Source organism: Rattus norvegicus, chromosome 9, assembly GCF_036323735.1.
Source record: "Rattus norvegicus strain BN/NHsdMcwi chromosome 9, GRCr8, whole genome shotgun sequence".
NCBI classification, from domain to species: domain Eukaryota; kingdom Metazoa; phylum Chordata; class Mammalia; order Rodentia; family Muridae; genus Rattus; species Rattus norvegicus.
In genome coordinates, this window is record NC_086027.1 from 57,605,739 (window position 1) to 57,626,172 (window position 20,434).

At 41.5% G+C, this 20,434-nt stretch overlaps 1 protein-coding gene across 6 annotated transcripts in view; it reads left to right on the top strand.

The window, feature by feature from the left end:
* The window catches only part of Nabp1 (nucleic acid binding protein 1), a 55,601-nt gene extending 35,413 nt beyond the window's left edge, over positions 1–20,188 (top strand). Inside the window, exons 1-7 of one of the 6 annotated variants that reach the window (XM_039083850.2) lie at positions 12,823–13,023; positions 13,475–13,604; positions 13,684–13,822; positions 15,486–15,557; positions 16,685–16,760; positions 17,365–17,416; positions 18,512–19,488. In XM_039083850.2, coding sequence (XP_038939778.1) covers positions 13,592–13,604; positions 13,684–13,822; positions 15,486–15,557; positions 16,685–16,760; positions 17,365–17,416; positions 18,512–18,678 — 519 coding nt within the window. In that variant the 5' untranslated portion in view covers positions 12,823–13,023; positions 13,475–13,591 and the 3' untranslated portion in view covers positions 18,679–19,488. Of the gene's footprint in view, positions 1–12,822; positions 13,605–13,683; positions 13,823–15,485; positions 15,558–16,684; positions 16,761–17,364; positions 17,417–18,511 lie in introns of those variants that run through there. The other 5 variants (XM_039083851.2, XM_017596514.3, NM_001014216.2 and 2 more) reach the window with 5 other exon arrangements.
* Positions 20,189–20,434: the final 246 nt, after the last annotated feature.

Below are 20,434 nucleotides of genomic sequence, written 5' to 3' on the forward strand. Positions count from 1 at the left end.
GCACTTCTGGAGACCAGATTTCTCTTAGTGGGATCTGTGTACAGAGAGCTGTGTCACAGAGTCAGCTGTGGGCACAGGCAGAAACTGGAAGAATCCTGTCCCAGACTGCTCCTGGGTTCCTGTGTCCTAAGGGCTCCAGATGGGTCCTTTGGAGCGGAAGTGGTGATTTTACATCTGCTTTCACGTGTGTCAGCATCCTTGGTGACTGTCTTTCAGCTCTTGGTGTAGGCAGAAACTGGAAGGATCCTGTCCCAGACTATTCCTAGGTTCCTGTGTCTAGAGGGCTCCAGGCCGGTTTCTCTTGGGCCAGGAATGTGAGGAGAAGTGCTGCACACCATTAATTCCAGCACTCAGGAGGCAGAGCCAGCCTGATCTCTTGTTTGAGACCAGCCTTGTCTATAAAAGTGAGTTCCAGGACAGCCAGGGCTACAGGAAGAGACCCTGTCTTGGAAAACAAAATAAAAGAAGTGGGGGGTGGGGTGGGGGTGGGGACAAAAGCAAGGTAATTTTTGGAAATACCATGTACTCCAAAAGCTAAGAAATATTGTTTCAAGCATGAGATTTGAAAATTGTATGTCTTGATCAAAGATTTTTAATTTTCATATCAGAACTCCACCACATAAAACATTATACCATTTCTTTGTTTGTGTTTCTTCATTTATTCAGTGAACATCTTTGAACGATTATCCTTTTGAAGCATTTCGCTAAGTGCTAGGCAAACTATGTGCTTAGAGCTAAGCATGGAGGCAGTGGAGTATAATACCTTTAATAAGAATTACCACAGAGCATGTAGGGAGACCTGGAAAAGCAGTGCAGTGGAAAGGACTCATTCAAAAGGGCACCAGCAAGAATGTGGAAAGGGAAGTAGTCATATGTAGCTATACCCAATAAAAGCTACTCAAATTGATCTCAGTGCTGGCAGCATGTTACTCACTACCTGCCCCAATGTTCTGGGTTCCTGAATGGACAAACACACACACACACACACACACACACACACACACACACACACACACACACCACACACACACACACAGAGAGAGAGAGAGAGAGACAGACAGACACACAGAGAGACAGACAGACGGACACACACACAGACAGACACACACACACCACACACACAGAGACAGACACAGACAGACACACACACACACACACCACACACAAACACACAGAGACAGACACACACACAGACAGACACACAGACAGACAGACACACACAGAGAGACAGACAGACACACACACACATACACACACACACCACACACACAGAGAGACAGACACACAGAGACAGACAGACAGACAGACACACACAGCACACACACAGAGAGACAGACACACACAGAGACAGACAGACACACACACACATACACACACCACACACACAGACAGGCAGACAGACAGACAGACAGACACACACACACACACACACACACACACACACACACACACACACACGGCCTTTATATTTTGATATTGCTTAATCAGTAAAATGTCTGGGCCACTTCCCAACCCCCACGTGGCTAATCCAACCCCCTCCATTATTCCCAAGTCATTACTTACTAAAATCTATATCTCATCTTGGCTGCCCTGGACCGTCAGGCAGCCTTCTTGGGGCCACCCAGCTCCTACATGATGGCTAAGCTCTCTGACTTATATCTTATCAGGTGCAGTGTCTCTTCGCCCCCACCTTCTTCCAGCATTGCTGCTCTTCCTCTTCCTTCCTCCTTCCTTTGTACCTTACCCAGGAATCTTAAATGTCCCATCTCTGTCTCTCTGCCCAGCTATTAGCCACCAGCAACTTTATTTAACAATCAAAACCAACTGGGGGGGGTGGGGCAGGGTTCCCTCAGTGGCTTACGTGTGGATGTGTGGATTCTCATGCAGTTTTGGGGATCCAAATGTCTTAGGGTTTTACTGCTGGGAACAGACACCATGACCAAGGCAAGTCTTATAAGGACAACGTTTAGTTGGGGCTGGCTAACACGTTCAGAGATTCAGTCCATTATCATCAAGGCGGGAACATGGCAGCATCCAGGCAGGCATGGTGCAGGAGGAGCTGAGAGTTCTACATCTTCATCTGAAGGCTGCTAGGAGAAGACTGGCTACCAGGCAGCCCATTCCCATAGTGACAAACCTACTCTAACAAGGCCACACCTCCAAATAGTGCCATTCCCTGGGCACTATACAAATCATAACACAGTACGAGCAGCATTAGACCAAACAGACAGTCAGAGTTGCTTCGTACGAAGTGCAGATGATATTCTCGCTGGGTAGAGTCCTTCTGGTGACTACAGGATGGTAAGATCACACAAAGACTGTAGATTTAGTAGACTACGGTAGCCAAGTTAAAACGAATAAGGGTTTTTCATCTAAATATTTTTGTGAGCAGCTTGATGTAGCTGGCGCATGGTTTCAGAATAGTGTTTCATGTGATGCTCCAGGTCCTGGTCCTTTATCTAACTGGCCAGTGATCTCTTGATTACCACACTAACTTTTCTCAACATTGTTTTCTACATCTTCAATGAATGACACCCATGGTATGCTACTGGTGATTTCGGGTTTCAAGGAATGTAGATGAGCCTCTAATCTTGAGATATGAGAATTAGCTACAGTAGAATAAGGAGGAAGCAGGTGTAGATGTATTTAAATGGAACAACTAGGCCTCACGTAGAACTGGAACACTGGCCATTCATCTCCAGATTTAAGTAGCAGCTCTAGTATCTCAAAGGTACGATGATGGTCATTACCTCATTCTCCTGTGCCAATTAAGCCTTCCTTGCACTCAGTGTGATTCCCTCTTAATTCTGCAGTTAATGTGATCCTTGCTCTACGTCTCAGTTTATTTGCCTTGTGGTTTCTATTTACTTTTTCTATACTAACTATGGGGACTGTTTCCTATCTGCTTAGACTCTTGCCTCCTACTGCACTCTATTTTGTGAGTCCCTCTCTGTGGATTTGTGTACAAAGGGCAGTTAACAGTAGGCCCAAGGCTGCTATTCTAGAGACATCTGTTTGCAAGGTTGGCCACAGACTGGCATCTGGGAGCTTAGGTTCCAGGGGAGTTTCCACCATTCTACAAATTATGAGTGTCCAACTGTTCAAACAATGCAGTTCAGATTCAAAACCTTTCTTCTGCTATTCAGGGACTTGAGATTGCACCGTGAAGAGAGTATTAGTAAGTTCAGCCCTCAGTAAGAGCCCCAGGCACCAAATCTGCAGTGTGCTTCCCTGGAGGGCAGCATTTTACACCCTGTGTTGTAACTTGTGACTCCAGCAGGAACAGTTTGGACACAGCTTCCTCCAGACTTTTTGCCATGTGCCTTTTCCACCTGGTAATTCAACTCCGCGTGCGTCACTGTCAGAGGTATGTGGAAGACTGTCCATAGAGTCCTTCAGCAAAGCATTGCGCTGGACTTGAGGACCCCTAACACACCCTTACTTCTCCTTCACAGCACACCACTGGTCCTTATTGAACGAACACTTACCTCTGCTTCTGTTGGACTCTTCATCCTTGTCTGGTATCACTCCCTTCCCCCATTCTGGTTTTGCTGGATTCTTTCCTGTTCACCAGACATTCCCCAAATGCCTCGCTCCACAGCCTCTGGCTTTTGACCTTAGATTTTCCCCTGACTGTACCTTTTATCTCAGATCCATGCTTCTTTTTTTTCCTTGCCCCGCTGTGTTTCCATCCATGTCTGCTCTTCTTCAGGGATCCACATACCAATTTCTGACTTGGCTCATGCCTCTCCCCAAGCCCCCTTGGATTTAGGACTTAGTACAAACCAATACAGTGTGAGAGGCAGGTGTGTGTTCTAAAAATTACCCCTGACTGGAACACATTCCACCTGTTTTTCTCTCTCCTTGTCAAATGAGATAAAATGTAGTATTTGAAGCTTTGTCAGTTGACTTTTAACGTAAAACCACTTGGGGTTAGCTGATAGAGCAGGGGAGGCAACAAGACCAATCCTTCAGAAACCTCCTCAGTTCTTTTATTTTGACTTTTATTTTTTGTTTTGAATTAGGTGTACATGTATTTGTAGGGCTTGCGCACATGTGTGGTTGTCTGTGGAACCCAGAAGTATCAGATTCCCCTGGAATTGGAGTTACAGGAAGTTATGAGCCATCTGACACAGTGCTGGGAAGAAATCTCAGGTCTTTTGTAAGACTGGGTTTAGCCACTGAGCCACCTTGTCAGTTCTCACCTCCATACCTTGACAAATGCTGGAAATAAACATTTGTTTACATCTATCACTTCCCTCTCTGACTTCAGTTAGTTCCAATTTTAACTAATCCAAGGTCAAATATGTCACCTGACTTTTGAAGCCCAGAGTAGACTCCCAGTACAAACCATAGTACGTGAATTCCATTTTGTGGACAAAATAGGAGATAACAGGTAGAATGGTAGGATGCCTCAGTCACAGCCAAGCATTATAGCAATACTCTCTAAGGAGTCTTACCTCCCATGGGATATTGCCTTTTCTATCATAGATAGAGTTTGGGATAAAATGAAAAAAAAAAAAAGCCGAGGTTATCTCCTCATTTCCTTAGATCTAGGTTGGACATGTGATTGGCTTGGATCAACAAAATGGAACAAATGTACATTTTGCTAGTCTATGTCTTTAGAGACAGTGAAATGTCTACTGCCCTCTGAAACCATGTTATTGCTTTCCAGAGGACACGAGACACTGTGGGGAATAACAGGAGCTCCTGTGTAGAGCCGGCATCAGCCGCCGGCTATGTGAGTGGCTCTTTAGAGCCAACACCAGGTGTCAGATATGTGAGTGATGTCTCCTTAGGCCCTTGAGGCTCACATGAGCCATCAGGTGACTTGAGCACATGAATGTTTGTCACTCCTAGATGACGTCATGAAAGTACATAGTTGCTGTCTTTAAGCCACTAGGTTTGGATGAACACTTTTTATGCAGTCAATTCACACCCAAAGATTAACCCTAGTGAATGTGTTGACGAAGAAGCAGCTTAATTAGATTCACTCATTCAGAAAGAGAAGCCACAATCTTCAGTTTACATCTTTGAGCTTAAGTTAAATGAAGAATACATCCAGTGTGGTGGTCCATCCCTGTAACTCCAGAATTTAGGAGACGGAGGCAGGAGGATTGCTTTGAGTTCAAGGCCAGTACAGGCAACATAGTGAGCTCCAAGCTAGCTAGCCTTTTTACAGTGTGATAGTCTTGTCTAACAACAATAACAAAAAGAACATAGTGTTCAGTAATGATTCAGAGCTTCAGAAAGGAGGGCCAGTTGGTCTGACCCAGGAAAGATGGATAAGAAATGAAGGATCTGGTCCTTCTTCTGTTGTCTCATTTTCTGACCTTGAAACACTCTCTGGCCTCTTGGTGACTCATTTTTTTCAGGGATAACATGAGGCCCGATCTACTCCTTACGCATCATTCATGAATCTGGGTAGCATTGCTATAGGGGCTGGGGGAGGATGATGGATTTTAATATCCCACTTATTTACTACAATTTAGTTTTTAAAAGTCATAGCTTGCTTTTATAATCTGCAAAGATGCATTCAGTGGCTGAAATGTACTCTCCTGGTTAAATCTTTTTTTTAAAGATAAGTCATTTGCCTTGAAATAGCTCTTTCCCTTCCCACGGGAAAATGTGGTGGCCTTAGGGGATGGTAACGGGGTAGGGGTGGGGGTGGTATTTAGTCTAGGGTACTGAAGCCAGGGCTTTCTGCATGTCAGGCATGTGTGGACCCATTTCCGTATCATAAAATTCTATCATCTAAAACTACATAAACAATCAGTGACGTGGCTCAGTTGGTAAAACTATTGCCACATAAACCCAATGATGTGAGCTCAAAATCTGGAACCCATATAAATGTGAAAGAAAAGACCCAGCATTCCACCACTGTGCTCTGACTCCCCTCAGGCTCTCTATGGTGCATGTGCCCGACACAATGACTAATGCTAATAGAAACAGCCAGGTAGAAGAGCTGGGATTGCAGCTCAGTGGTAGACTACAGCTCCAAGGGAGCTGCAGAGCTGGCTCAGGGGTTAAGAGCACTGGCTGCTCTTCCAGAGGTCCTGAGTTCAAATCCCAGCAACCACATGGTGGCTCACAACCATCTGTAATGGGATCTGATGCCCTCTTCTGGTGTGTCTGAAGACAGCTACAGTGGACTTATACAACAAAACAAAAAGCAAACAGAAATCTTTGGCCAGTGAGATAGCACTGTGACTGCAGGTACTTGGCACCGAGCCTGTGATCTCTCCAAGACCAACATGGTGCAAGGAGAGAGGTGACTCTTAGAGGTTGTCTCTTATAACTCGTCTCCCCCTGACACTCACTGAATAACAAATGTGGTAAAAGTATTTGAAAAGTCTCATGTATCCCATGCTTCCCTGCTTCCCCCATCCTCTGCTCCTTTGCAGCAAGCCCCCTGGTAGAGGTGTACATATCTATTTTGATGTACCAGATTCCTGGACTTCTTTTCACCACTAAATCTATTCACGCTTTTGTTCTCCACCAACTTTATTGAAACTGCTCTTGTCAGTGCCATCAATGACTTCTTGATTGATCCTCGCCCCAGTGATATACCTGTTCAATTTCATTTGATCTAGAGCAGACCAATGACCAACTCCTCCTTCCAAGAAACATGACTCATCTGCCCTTCATTACACTGCTCACTTAGTGTTCTTTCTACTGCAGTGCTTAGATGTCTGAGATAGCCCCCTTACTCCCCCCACCCCCTAAAAAACTGTTCTCGTGGAGCCTTCCCCACTGCTCCCAACAACTCCATATTTATATTTGTTTAGACTCAAGATTGGGGGGGGGTTATATTTAATTATATTAAATATAATTAAATAATTAATATTTAAATAACATTAATTATTTAATTATATTTAATTCTTCTTCCTTACTCTATTCCAACAGAGCAGTAATTGGTGGTTGTGTCATCCACACTGATCCCACTGAGCCATGGTTGGGTTATTGTGGTAGTAAACTGGCTCACATCTCAGGTGGGTTAACGTAGCCTTCTGATGGCTCAGTTTCCAGTCAGGTTAATGCAGTCAGACCATATCTCTAAATACTTCAATGGATTCTTGTCTCACAGTAAGATCTAAAGACTGTATAAACCTTGCATATATGATTTGCTCCCTTCCTCCTTCTTAGCTTCTAGACTCTCTTCATTCACTGCTTTGTCCACAGAAGACTATATTTCTCGAAAATGATGCTTGACTGTTTTAAATGGTTCTTGCTCTGTGCCTGTTGTCTAAAACCCAATATCCCTTGTCTGCTCCCTTCTTTATATGAATGTTATCCGGGGCACTCTGTAGCCTACCTGTAGCCTTCAGGCCCACCTGCAGGATCCCAAGCACTCTGCTGATATACCTCCAGAATCCTGGCTTTATTTTTCACCTTGCTAGTCATGAATCTCTAATTACTATCTATCAATTTGTTCTGGCACCCCTTTAGAACGTAAGTTGCATGAAGTCAAGGATTTTTTGGACTCTTCTTTTCAGACGCAACCTCAATTCTAACACAGATAAGTTCAGTATCAATAGGTCAATAATCCTGTTTAATATGTATATACTGTGTATCAGGAAGTGCATTTCAAAATTCCCCAAACGGAATCTGATTAAACCATACTCAATAATTTCACTTCTGGTTCATCAACGTAACTACTACAAGGAGACACTGGTCCAGGGAATTAATAGGGAAATGGAAAACTTTTTTTTTTCTTTTCTTTTTTTCGGAGCTGGGGACCGAACCCAGGACCTTGCGCTTGCTAGGCAAGTGCTCTACCACTGAGCTAAATTCCCAACCCCTGGAAAACATTTTTGTTCTAACACTATCTCTTATCTGGCTGTGCTTGTCACACTTTGGTGTACACTGATGGACATTACCTGGGGCTGCTTTATAAACACATTGAAGGCTGATATCCGTCCCAACTTGAGAAAGTTCGATTGTGAGTTGTTTATTTTTGTCATAATATTATCAACCTATGAATTCATTAGTAACTCTAGGTGGTATTCTTATTTACATCTTATATATTTACATACACACACACACACACACACACACACACACACACACACATATATATATATATATATATATATATATATATATATATATATATATATTTTGAAATCACATTTCTCTGTGTAGCCCTAGCTATCCTGAACTCAGTGTGGCCTAGAATTCAGAGACCTTCATGCCTCTGCCTCCTGCGGCCACCACTGCCCAGATGTATTTTTTTCATTCACAAAATAAAAGGTTTTCAGTTCCTACTTCTTTAGGACCTACACAGTCTCATGGACTAAGACCTACTGAATTCTTGGCTAAAGAGACAGCCATTGGCTGGGCTGGAGAGATGGCTCAGTGGTTAGGAGCACTGACTGCTCTTCCAGAGGTCCTAAGTTCAAGTCCCAGCAACCACATGGTGGCTCACAACCATCTGTAATGGGATCCGATGCCCTCTTCTGGTGTGTCTGAAGACAGCTACAGTGTACTCATATACAAAATAAATAAATAAATCTTTAGAGAGAGAGAGAGAGAGAGAGAGAGAGAGAGAGAGAGAGACAGCCATTGGTGAACTAGCTAGACCACAGCCTATAAGGCACTTTAACGAATTCCCTTTTTAATGTCAATTCTGTTCCTCTAGAGAACTCTAATATGGAGAACTGACTCTTCATGGTGATTTGTGGATATCTATGTGCATGTGAACTTCACAGTTCTCCCAAATAAGAGATGGATATCTACTTTTTATTGTAGAGAAATTAAGTAGTAAATCAAAATTTTGTGACTTTCGAGCTTTTTTTCTTTTGGGTCAGTGTTGATATACAGCTTAGGCTGTCCTTGAACTTGTGACCCTTCTGCCTAAGCTTCCCAAATGCTGGAGATTACAGGCCTTTGCCAACAAACCAGTTTGTAAATGAAATTTTAAGACAGTTCTAAGACCCAGTCAACATGTGTCTGGAGTGAGGATAGAGACTGATACTTTGGTGTAGGGGAGAGGGCTTGTTAAGCAGCAGCACTCCGAGACCTGCCCCCTTGAGTTTTTACATTATTTTATGTATTTGCTTGTACATTCAGTTTTATTTAGGTCACTAGGAAAAAGGTAAACAACTTGGAAACATCCAGATTAAGCATTCTTGAGTTCTGTAAAACTTTGACCTCATGGAGGCTCTACCCCACTTAGGCTCTTTAGACATGGGACTTGGAGCATTTTGTACATTCTTTAAGTATGAAAATCATGATATATACTTGAACCAATAATATGTTATTCGTTTCTAGATAGTTCTGTTGGGCAATATATTTTTGCTTTTTTTCCCATAAATAGCAAATTCAGAAAACTACTGAGAAGTGGGATATACTGAAAACAAGCCTTTCAGAACATAGAAGCCAAAATTGCCTACCTCATTATTACATAGCAATATGTTTTGAATTAATCTACTTAAGGATGTGTCTCTTTCCAAGAGAAACTAAAAATTCATTATCCTCTAGTAGAGTTCACTACCCTCCACCCCCAGTCAGGCACTGGGGATTATTGTAAATTACAAATCCTTCAAAAAGTCAATTTGCAAATTTAGATAACTAAAGATATACACGTTTTATATTTTTTAAAGGAAATTTTTTGACGAGCATAGGGTTTAAATCTCAGCTTTATAATATATGCCATGAAAACTAGATCATTGAGAGAGCTCCTGAACGTGCTTGTGAGGGGCGTTCATATGTAGTAGATGTCAAACACATGCTTGCCGGTACTCCAGGGAATGCTTAGACGAGTACGGCAAGGTTTCATCTTTTTATTTTTAATTTTCATGAATACGGGCATTTTGTCAGCATGTATGTTTGTGTATCATAAATATGTATTGCCTGCCTTGCGTATGCTGAGAATCAAACCTAGGACCTGCTCTGGGAGAGCAGCCAATGCTTTTTTTTTTTTTTCTTTTTTCTTTTTTTCCGGAGCTGGGGACCGAACCCAGGGCCTTGCCCTCGCTCGTTAGGCAAGTGCTCTACTGCTGAGCTAAATCCCCAACCCCACAGCCAGTGCTCTTAACCATGGAATCATCTCTCCAGTCCCATCGAAAGTCCTTGATATCTCCCTATTTATCTATCTATTTATCTATCTATCTATCTATCTATCTATCTATCTATCTATCTATCTATTTATTTTCTTTGAGATGGGTTCACTCTGTGGCCTTGACTGGGCAGGAACTCAAGATGTAGACCAGCTGGCAGTTGATCTGCCTTTACCTCTAGTGCTGGTTTAAGGACCTGTAGCATCGCGACCAGGCTTTTTTCTTTTCTTTTATCATCTTTGGGAACTGACTTAGGCTTAACTGAAGCCTACGGCTCTCCATTGTGTGCTCTTGTTGCAGTTTCTCAAGGCTGCCTTTGGATTTGTGAGAACATGGTGCCATTTTCATTGTGGGTGCTCTGTGCTGGGGAGGAAGTGAGAGAGAATCAGCTGAGTCTGTCCTTGAGGGAGGGAGGGCCCGGAAGGGCAGGGACAGCCTCGGCACTAGCTTCTGCTTTTTATAGAGCCTGCTCCTTTCTTTCTTTGTTTTTTCTTTCTTTCTTGCATGCAAGTGTGTTTTTTATTGAACATAGATCTTTTCATACAATATATTCTGATTATGGTTTCCCTTTCTCAACTTCTTCCAGATCGGTCCATCCTTGCATCCTATCTAATTCATTCTCTCTCTCCCTCTCCCTCCCTCCCTCCCTCCCTCCCTCCCTCCCTCCCTCCCCCTTCCCCCCCTCTCTGTTAGAAAACAGGAATCTAAAAAAAATTGTAATAAGATAAAAACAAAGAAAAAACAAAACATAAGAAAAAAGGACAAGAAACAGATGGACACTGTGACTCTCTTTCAGACACGCAGAAATTGTACAAGAAACCATAATATATGACTGGTAAGGTTAAAAAAAAGTCCGGACAAAATGTTATGAGCCAAAGAACCTCCCAAAATGTCATCGAGTTGTTTTTGTATGGCCTGGCTTTAAGAGTGGTTTGTATCCCCAGTGAAACTGTTAGAGAAAACTAATTTTTGTTTGTGATCAGTTATCAGTTTCAGTTTGGGGATAGAGGCATGAGTCTGTCCACGTCTCCCCTCACTGCTGGTCAGCGCTGAGAACCCACCTGGGCCTTACCTACACAGGGCCTGGGCTCCTGATGTTTGGGCCCTCTTTAAGAAATGTGTATATAATTCTGAGCATGCCTCTTAGTCCTTTCTATGAGGGCAAATGGTTGATAATTCAGGGAGTGGCTAGTCCCCTCACCCCCAAACCCCTGGCCACCACTTTGCTCTATTATCGTTTTTTGTTGTTTTTTTCAAGGTGGGGTTTCTGTGTAGCTCAGGTTGTAGACCATGCTGACCTTGAACTCACCGGTTGCTGTTGCCTCCGGAATGGTGGGACTAAAGGTATGCTCCACCTCCAGGCTGCTCAAATATTCTCAACATGGCTTGATGTCTATTCTTAAACTTTTAAAGAGCTCATTATCAAACCTTTTAAAAAAGGTTCCAATTTACGTTTAATGCACACAACTACTTCCTTACAAATACTTAAACATTCTCGATAATGTGATTATTTTTAAAAATGTTTCTAGCAATATGTCTATGCTGTTTGCCGATATTATCCTGAAAGGAAAACAGAAGCATGTTTCTTTTTTTAAAATTTATTTATTTATTGAGTCTTCAGACACATCAGAAGAGGGTATTAGATCCCATTACAGATGGTTGTGAGCCACTATGTGGTTGCTGGGATTTGAACTCGAGACCTCTGGAAGAGCAGTCACTGCTCTTAACCCCTGAGCCAGCTCTCCAGTCCCACATGCTTTGATATAGAAGTTCTCTATTTTCCACAGCATTTGCTTATATGACTGTCTATTATACTAGAATATACTCTGCTCTTTCCATTTTACTTCTTCAGTCTGTTTTGGAGCCTTACAATCACACTACTTCAACATAAAATATTTCTGGTTGAAGCCTCCTAGAGTCAAGATTGCCTAAATTGAAACCCTGTTTGGTTATTCTCTAGTGAGTTCTATTACTTGTAAAATGGGGTTAAAATTATCACTCATCACGAGACTAAATAACAGGTTATTATTTTCAATAGAAAACTGATGAAATGAAATATTGATCACGGATCTATTTGCTACATCACTTGGGCAATTTATTTATGACCCCATTTCTTCCCTTATGAGGTAAGGATCTTAGTTTTATTGTTCAGAATATTAAATTCTGGCTAGGAAGCTTAACCAACTATTTTCAAGTTCACACAATTAGGCACCAGCTCCAGCTTGTTTGGTTGTAAAACGTACACCCCTCCCTTTTAGGTTTTGTTTTAAGGTTCTTTTTCACCAGTGTATGATTAATTCACCTTAGTTATATAAAAGCCAAATTTAAAGAAAAGGGTTAAAGAAAAAATGAATTATCTGTGGAACTTAACTGTGTATGGTTATTATCAGCATGAGAACAGGTTTACAAATTGCTTTTAAAAAGACGACGTGGTGTTTCTGGGTCCCAATTTAAACACCTCTAAAGTAAGAAGTTGATCGCCAAGTTCCCTGCGACTTGGAAACTCTTTCTTGAGAGCCTTCAGTTCGATCTTTCTCTCCCTCCTTGATCCTAAAGGGCAAAGGTGACCGAACTGAAGGCTCCTGAGGAACTAGGTAAAGAAGCCTAAGTTCCCTCCGAGCAGCAAAAGACACAGCCCTACAGAAACCCGGAAACCTGCGCGACCGGCGGGAAGAGGGTGTGGCCGAGAGCCCATTGGACGGCCTGGGGGCGGGGCTTGAGCTGACAGCAGGGGAGGAGCTAGAGAGGCTGCGTGATCATTGGCGCTGGGCTCCGCCCCAGAGGCGTGCTAGTGGGCGTGGTGACGTCGCGTGACGCCATAAGGGGCGGGGCGCGGCTTAATAAAGCTGAGGGCGCATTCGCCGGTTGCTGTTTCGGACGCGGGCTGCGTGGTTGGTGTACAGCGTTGCTGTTTTGCTGTCACGTACCTTCCCGGAGCCTGGGACTGAGGGGGCGCGCGCGTGTGCGTGTGTTTGAGGGAAAGCGGGACTCGGGCAGGGCCGTCCCCTGTTCCCTTTTCCCTTAGCGGAGGCGGCAGTCTGCACGCTCGTTTGCTCGCCGCCCACTTGGGAGCGGTCTCGGGGTGCTTTTTTGATTTTGGAACTTGTGAGAGTCTCCCCCGACCCCCACTCCCCTCTTCCATTTTTTTTTCCCCCTTTCGGCTTGGCGCCTCTAGGGCTGGTTTCCCCGGCCCCTGAATAACCGCTTCCCGACTCTGGTCGCCAGGCCTGCCTCAGGTTGCCCCCGGCTCTGCCCCTGGCCTCGGAGGGTGGGAAGCCTTGCTTAGAGGGTCTCTGAAGCTTAGCCGCACCTGCCTCTCAGTATGCATGGGGTCAACGACCCTCCTCTTTTTATAAAAGACATTAAGGCCGGACTGAAAAACTTAAATGTCGTCTTTATTGTCCTGGAGATAGGTAAGTGAGGTCCGCAGCCCGCCCCACACCCTCGAGCGCTCGGACTTCTTCCCCGCCCGCGACCCCACGTGCTCCCAGCTGAGACTCCTACCCGGGGACAGAAGTCAGTCACGTAGCATGCCAGAGGAGGGTGAGACAGCTCTCTCGAATGGACTCCTTATCTAACACATCTTTCCTTCTCCCCTGTTTGATTTTTTAAATCTTCACAGGACGAGTGACCAAAACCAAAGACGGCCATGAAGTGAGATCCTGCAAAGTAGCTGATAGAACGGGAAGCATCACTATTTCTGTGTGGGATGAGATCGGAGGGCTCATACAGACAGGGGATATTATTCGATTGACCAGAGGGTAGGTGTGCATAAATTGGGGTAGGTGTGGGGTTGGCCGACTTCCGGGGTTCAGAACTTGCCGGGCTCTTCCATGGGCCACTTCAAGAAGTGAGCCGTTTTAGTGGACAGCATTGGGCAGCTCACCTTTCACAGCTACCTTGTTTTAAGTAGGGAATTAACTCCTATCATCCAATCTTAAAGGTTAATTTTATTTTGAAAATACCACAGAAGTTTGTGAGCCTTTATCAGTGAGGCCGATAAAGACCACATTACCCCTTTTTTTTTCCCCTTTCTTCGAGACTGGGTTTTTCTATATAACCTGGAGCAATTTCTATAGACTAATCTGTCCTCGAACCTACAGAGACCTGGCTGCCAAATCAGTTTTTTGTGCCACACCACTTGGACACATTTCCTTTTTAGTCACTCCATGTCTTCCACCTCCTTCCTTGTACCATGAAATCCTTTCAGTACCTTATTTGTACTCATCATTTAGGTGGTATGGACATAAATTGAATAGCTGGGGAATTTAACTCCTAATTTTGCCTTCATTTTGGAAACAGTGTCTCCTGTATTCCAGGTTCTTTTTGAACTTTAAGATGCCCAAGAGAATGACCTTGATTTTCTGCTTTTTCCTGCCTCCACTTCCCCAGGTGGTAGGATTCCAGGCGGGTACCGAAACGTCCTGGGGAAAGAACAAAATGCCTTCTGCATGCCAAGCAAACATTCTGCCATCTGACTTACAGTCCCAGCTTGAATTTAACATTTCTGTGGTCACATGTACTCAGCAAGATCAGTGTTTCATGAAAACCAAAATAAAACACCAAGTGGCAGGAGAGAGCATCTTTGATCCATTCAGAATATTTAATTGGTTATGGAGATAGAGTACTTTTTTTCATAGACTTGAAATTTTTACCAAATGTTGGTCTTAAGAGAAGTCCAGGAAAGAATCTTAGAAAGTAGAATATGGAAGCTTCTGTGATTGAGAGAATTGTGATAACTTTATTGGTAGCCATCAGAAAAATAGTTGGCAATTGCTGTTGGGCTAAGAGAATCTAAGAAGTATTGAGTCTTTGGGCAGGAGCTCTTTGATACTATCTTACAGGCCTTACAGCATTTTCAGGAAGTGAGGTAAAGTGTCATCAAAGCAGGAAGTGAGAGTCAGAACTTAGGCATCTTATTCTTATTCACCGAGTCATTGTGACATTAAATTACATCTTCTTAACTTTCATAGCTTTTCCCACAAAAGAGAATTGCTTCTTTTGGGGGTTATGGGGAGAACTACAATACTACTACTAATCATAATATGTTTTTAGTCACGAAGTTACCTTGGTAGTTGTACAAAAATACATTGAAAAAAACCAGACTTTGGTCTGATTCTGCTAACTCGATTAGATTATATTTTCCTTAGATTTAATGATGTCATTCACATTTAAAATTGTTCACACTAAACAATTGGTTTCATTATGTTGATATTAAAACTTGCAAAATTTGGGAAGGCCAGCAGGGCAAGAGGAAGGTTAGTGGTCTTTTTTTAGCTCCTTTATAAAGTTGTGCCAAACTTTGAGGAGTTTGAGAACTGCGATCTGCAGAAGTAGATGACTTATATCATCCTTGACCATGTCAATAACTATAAAAGAAAATACTATACATTCTACTGAAAGCATAATTTACTTTTCCTCTAGATATGCATCAATGTGGAAAGGATGCCTGACACTTTATACTGGAAGAGGTGGTGAACTTCAAAAAATTGGAGAGTAAGTATTAAAGTGCATTTTGTTTAATTAAATTTCAAATAATGTTTATAGAATAATTGGTAAGTATAAACTGTAAGCCACTCATTTGGCCTGTGAAGACTTGGCTTTATGCCGTAGGTAGGTAACTGTTTTAAACACTATCAGTTCTGCTCCCTGTGGTTGAGAAGGTGAACTTTTCCCAGCAGACCTGAGTTTAGACAAGCTCCAGTGGAGCCCTGTCTGTAACATTAGAAAAATGTGTCTTTCAGGTGTCATTTGAAGTAGTCTCTCTTGATTTACTAAAATAGAATCTAGACATGGGTTTTGATCTATAGTTTTCATTGTCTCTATGGATGAATTTGTACTAGAGTTAAAGGGACTTTAAGTAGTGAAAGTTGAAGCCTTCTGTTTGTCCTATTCTATGTATAGTACATACAGCCACAATTAGTGTGTGCCATGTGGGTAATGACTGCATCCTGACCTGCAGGAACATGTGGGGAGTATAAAAGTGTTTTAGTCTCCATGTTAGCCTACCTGTCTGGGTTTCATCCATAATGTGTGTTATACATAATGAGCCAAATTGTTAGTCCATTCTCTTTGGTTGCTAATGCTTAGATATATCTTAGTGCTCATTAGATTGGAGTAGAGAAGTCATAAATGGAACTAAAAAAGAGAGAGGAAAACTCATACCAGAGATGAATTGTGTCTTGGTTAATATGAAAGGGAAAAAGTGTAATCTGATTAAACATCAGAATCTGAGTTACCACTTCATCAGGAAGGTGATTGTTGGGACTGGTGTAGGTTCGTATGCAGAATGATGCTCCTTAGAGTCATGTGTTATGAAGGTCTGTGGGGCACAATTGCAGGATCTGGCTAGATAGTCATAAATACAGAGATTCTGCAATAATGGTGGTCAGCTAGGTAAAGAACCACAGGAAGTTACTCATTTCCTCATAGCTGTTCTTTGTCAGGGTCAATTTAAGATTTTCCCAAACTGGATCTAGTTCATTTTAGAATTGAAGAGCTATGATTGTTCTTAGTTAACGTGCTACTGTTAAGGTAATATTTGACACCTAAGGTTTTTATTCTTGTAAGTTAAGGAGATTATACAAAAAAGTTGAAGTCATTTAACTTGTCCTTTATTTCAGATTTTGTATGGTGTATTCAGAAGTGCCAAATTTCAGTGAGCCAAACCCAGATTATAGAGGACAGCAGAACAGAGTGGTAATTAATCAAAAAATATGGTATATTTTTAGGGTTGGGTTAAGTTGACTGTGTACCATAGTTCTGTCAGCAGGGTAAGCCTCTGATGTCCACAGTGTAATGAGAAGAATTATAAAACAATCTTGAGGACTGGGGATATAGCTGCACTGATAGCCTGCTTGTCTAGGATACATGATGCCCTGGGCTCTGCCGACAAGTACTGCGAAAGACAAACACTGGGGCATGTCTGAAGTCCCATCTCTTAGGAGGCTGGAAGTAGGATAGGAAGTGCAAAGTCATCCTGACTACATACGGGTGCGGGTGCGAGGCTACTTTAGGGACATGGGACCCGATCTCAAAACAAAACAACCCTTAAAGTAGCCTTCATTACATTCTGTGAGTTTGTATACAATTTCTAACACATGCTTTTTAGTACTTTGCAGACTTGAAGGAAATATCAGCCAGTATTGAGTATAATAAAAGCTATAAGAGACTTGAGAAAGATTTCCGAATACTTTAACATTGAATGGATTTGGACAAACCTTTAAATATTGTTGAAAATCATTTTTAAAACCCTTAATATTTAAAAAAATTATTTTATAAATATGTTGCTTTTGTCTTTTAGGTACAAAATGAACAGAAGGATAAAATGAACACCAGTATATTCGGGACAGTGGGTAAGATATTTCCATAGTTGTGATGATATGTAGACATTATAGGAATTATGAGAAATGTAAAGGGAAAATTCTCTTAATGCATAATTTAGTGTTAAAGAGGAACTCCTAGTAAACAAGTTCACACAAATAAAAGATTTGGGGGAAGGTGGAAGACACTTGTCCAGCTAGTATATTAAGCACATTCTTTTTTTTTTTTTTTTTTTTTCTTTTTTCCGGAGCTGGGGACCGAACCCAGGGCCTTGCGCTTGCTAGGCAAGCGCTCTACCACTGAGCTAAATCCCCAACCCTAGCACATTCTTATTTAAACACTGAGACCTATTATGACAAATATTAATTATAACTAGATTAATTTTGGTGACCCTCTGATGAGATCTTTTATTTATTTTTCTTATTTTACCAGTGTCTTTGTTGTAATGGTTATTTATAATACATGCAGAATTATTGGTTGTCTTGGACACTGCTAGATACCTATCCAGACATGGTGCTGTGGAGCAGAGAGCACCTTAACATTGCACACGCTCTTGGTTAGCTGCTGTTTTAAAAAGAGCAGTCTGTCTTCCTCAAACCTCTGACCAGTGATCTTGGAGCTCTAAAAATTCTTTGTCTTTGAATAACCTAGGATATGTCTTTTAAGATGTATCTATCTTTCTGTAATTGGAGTTGATTAGGGTAGCAGGAGGCTTATTTGACCAGTTCCCATTGTGGAAAACCATTGTGTCCACCACTAGCTTGATTACATTGAAACATTAACTGTATTTGAGTCAAACACCAGTACTCAAATACAGAGCCGAACAGGAGCACTCAAACATTTCTCTGCAGTTCATTTTTTGGGGTGTGTTTGTTTTTATACCCTGTTCTTAGTCTTAATGCTCACGTTGTTTTCCCCGCTTTCTAGTCATTCAGTACCAAGTAATGTATTTGTTAATAGACAGAGCTCACATCTTTTCATTAAAAAGTGCTTGTTTTTCCTGGTATTTGACAGCGTCATAGTGTGTGGGTGAACTTTAACGATTGCATTTCTGTAGCAAATATGGACCATTTCTGAAAATGATGATTATTTTTTTTTTTTTTTTTTTTTTGTGTGTGTGTTCTTAGGAAATGGTGTTCAGACTGGCCCTGAATCTAGGGGATATCCTCTTCAATATGGCAGAAGCAATGGCCCAGGACCCATCAGTCCACAGCTACCAGGAGAACCTAGTAATCAAACAGTCAGGACCACAATAAGTAATGCCAGAGATCCGAGGAGAGCCTTTAAAAGATGACCTAAGCCAAAGAGACACATGTAGTTTTTAAACTACGTGACCTACTTGAACACTTAGTGCACTTTTATTTATTCTTAACTGTGAAAACTTTGTCTCTTACGGGTTTCCTTTTATATTTTTGGTTTGTTAAAAAGAGTGGTTGGTTTTTACTGAAAAACTGTTACGCTGCTCAGTTCCATCCTGTTGAAGAATAGGAACTCTGAAAAGCAGGAACATTTATTTTTAGAGCAAGGACTTACTGGGTATCACTTGAAAACTTGTCCCTGTTTCAAGGGCGAGTTACTTAAGACACCAGCTTATATATAGCTTCTGTGAGTCTGGCTTCTGCATAAACTTTGTAATGTTTGCCATGAGGTTTAGTGGAAAATGTTCTTTTGTCTCAAACTTGGATATTGCTACCTGAAGTAATAAACACCCCAAGCCAGAAACTTGGTCAGTGCTGGCAACATTTTTTGAGTGTTTGTGATCCAGGAATCCTAGAGTGACCGCCTGCCATTAAGATTTTTCCAAGGACAGAGTCATCCCAAACTCTTGTTTAATTACCAGATAACCAGATTCTTTATCAGAATTATGGAATAAAATATGTACTGTAACAAATAATTTTTAGAAGAAAACTGTTTAAGATAATGCTCTTAACATTTTTTTTTGCAAACATTGAAGATTACATTGAAGAAAAATTTACAACTGAGTCCCTGAATGTTTTATTTTTGAAGTTACCATGTTAAATGTTAAAGTGTCATTGGAGGGATTGAAGGAAGCTATAATACCTTATTGGACAGTGGTCTCATTTATTAAAGCTGTGCAGCACAACACAAGGCTAATCTGATTATTTAAAAAAAGAACAAATACTCATGGTAGTTATTGTAGTAAATACAAGTCAAATTGAATTCATATAGCCATGTGACCACCAGTTACAAGTAGTCAGTTAGAAGTAGACATTCCTTTCTTCCAGGGCTGTGTGTGTGTAAAGTTTCTGAACAAGTCACATAGCCTTACTAGCAAAAGTTAAATGGCTCAAGAAGTGATGATACCTCTGTTAAGGTGCAATTTGTGTGGTGGGACTTGACTTATGGTGGGTAATTGGTAATTTTTTTCATTGTTAGTATTTGTCTCTCCTTAAATATTGTCTCTTGAGTAAAAACCTTGCTCTAATGATGACATATCTACCTACCTTTTTTTACTCTCAGTAAACATGGAGAGCTCAGTCCATTTTACTGAAGTTGTAATCAGCTTCAGTCTGGCTGCTCCCCAGTTTTGTACGTGTCATTTCTCCTTACCTCATATTGTAAAATAAGTAAGCTTTTGTTCAACTTCTATAGCATTTGAATACAATTTGTGTCAGGTTCTGATCTAATTCAGTTTAACAGATTTTCAGTGTGCACTGTAGCAGGCTTTGTGTGGTGATTATCATAGCATTTTGAGAAGTCACAAGGAGTTTACTTTGGTTTATAGGTACAGGGCTTTGATATTTGTCATTTGTTCATATATTAATAATTACTGCTGATTTGGATTTGTGATTTTTTTTGTTTACATTTCTGAATGCTTCAAAAAAGTCACTTAAGGGTTAAGATAGCTTGTGTTTTGTGATTATAGATGTTTTGAGTAAAAATAAATGACAAACTAGTCTTAAAAATCTAAGATAGGAGTAACAGAACTTTTATTTGTGATAGGATATGGTGTTAAAGATGATTCTAAAGAAAGGATTTGAATAGATTTTAGTATGGTGAGGCATGGCTCAGTGGGCTCTACCTTCTGA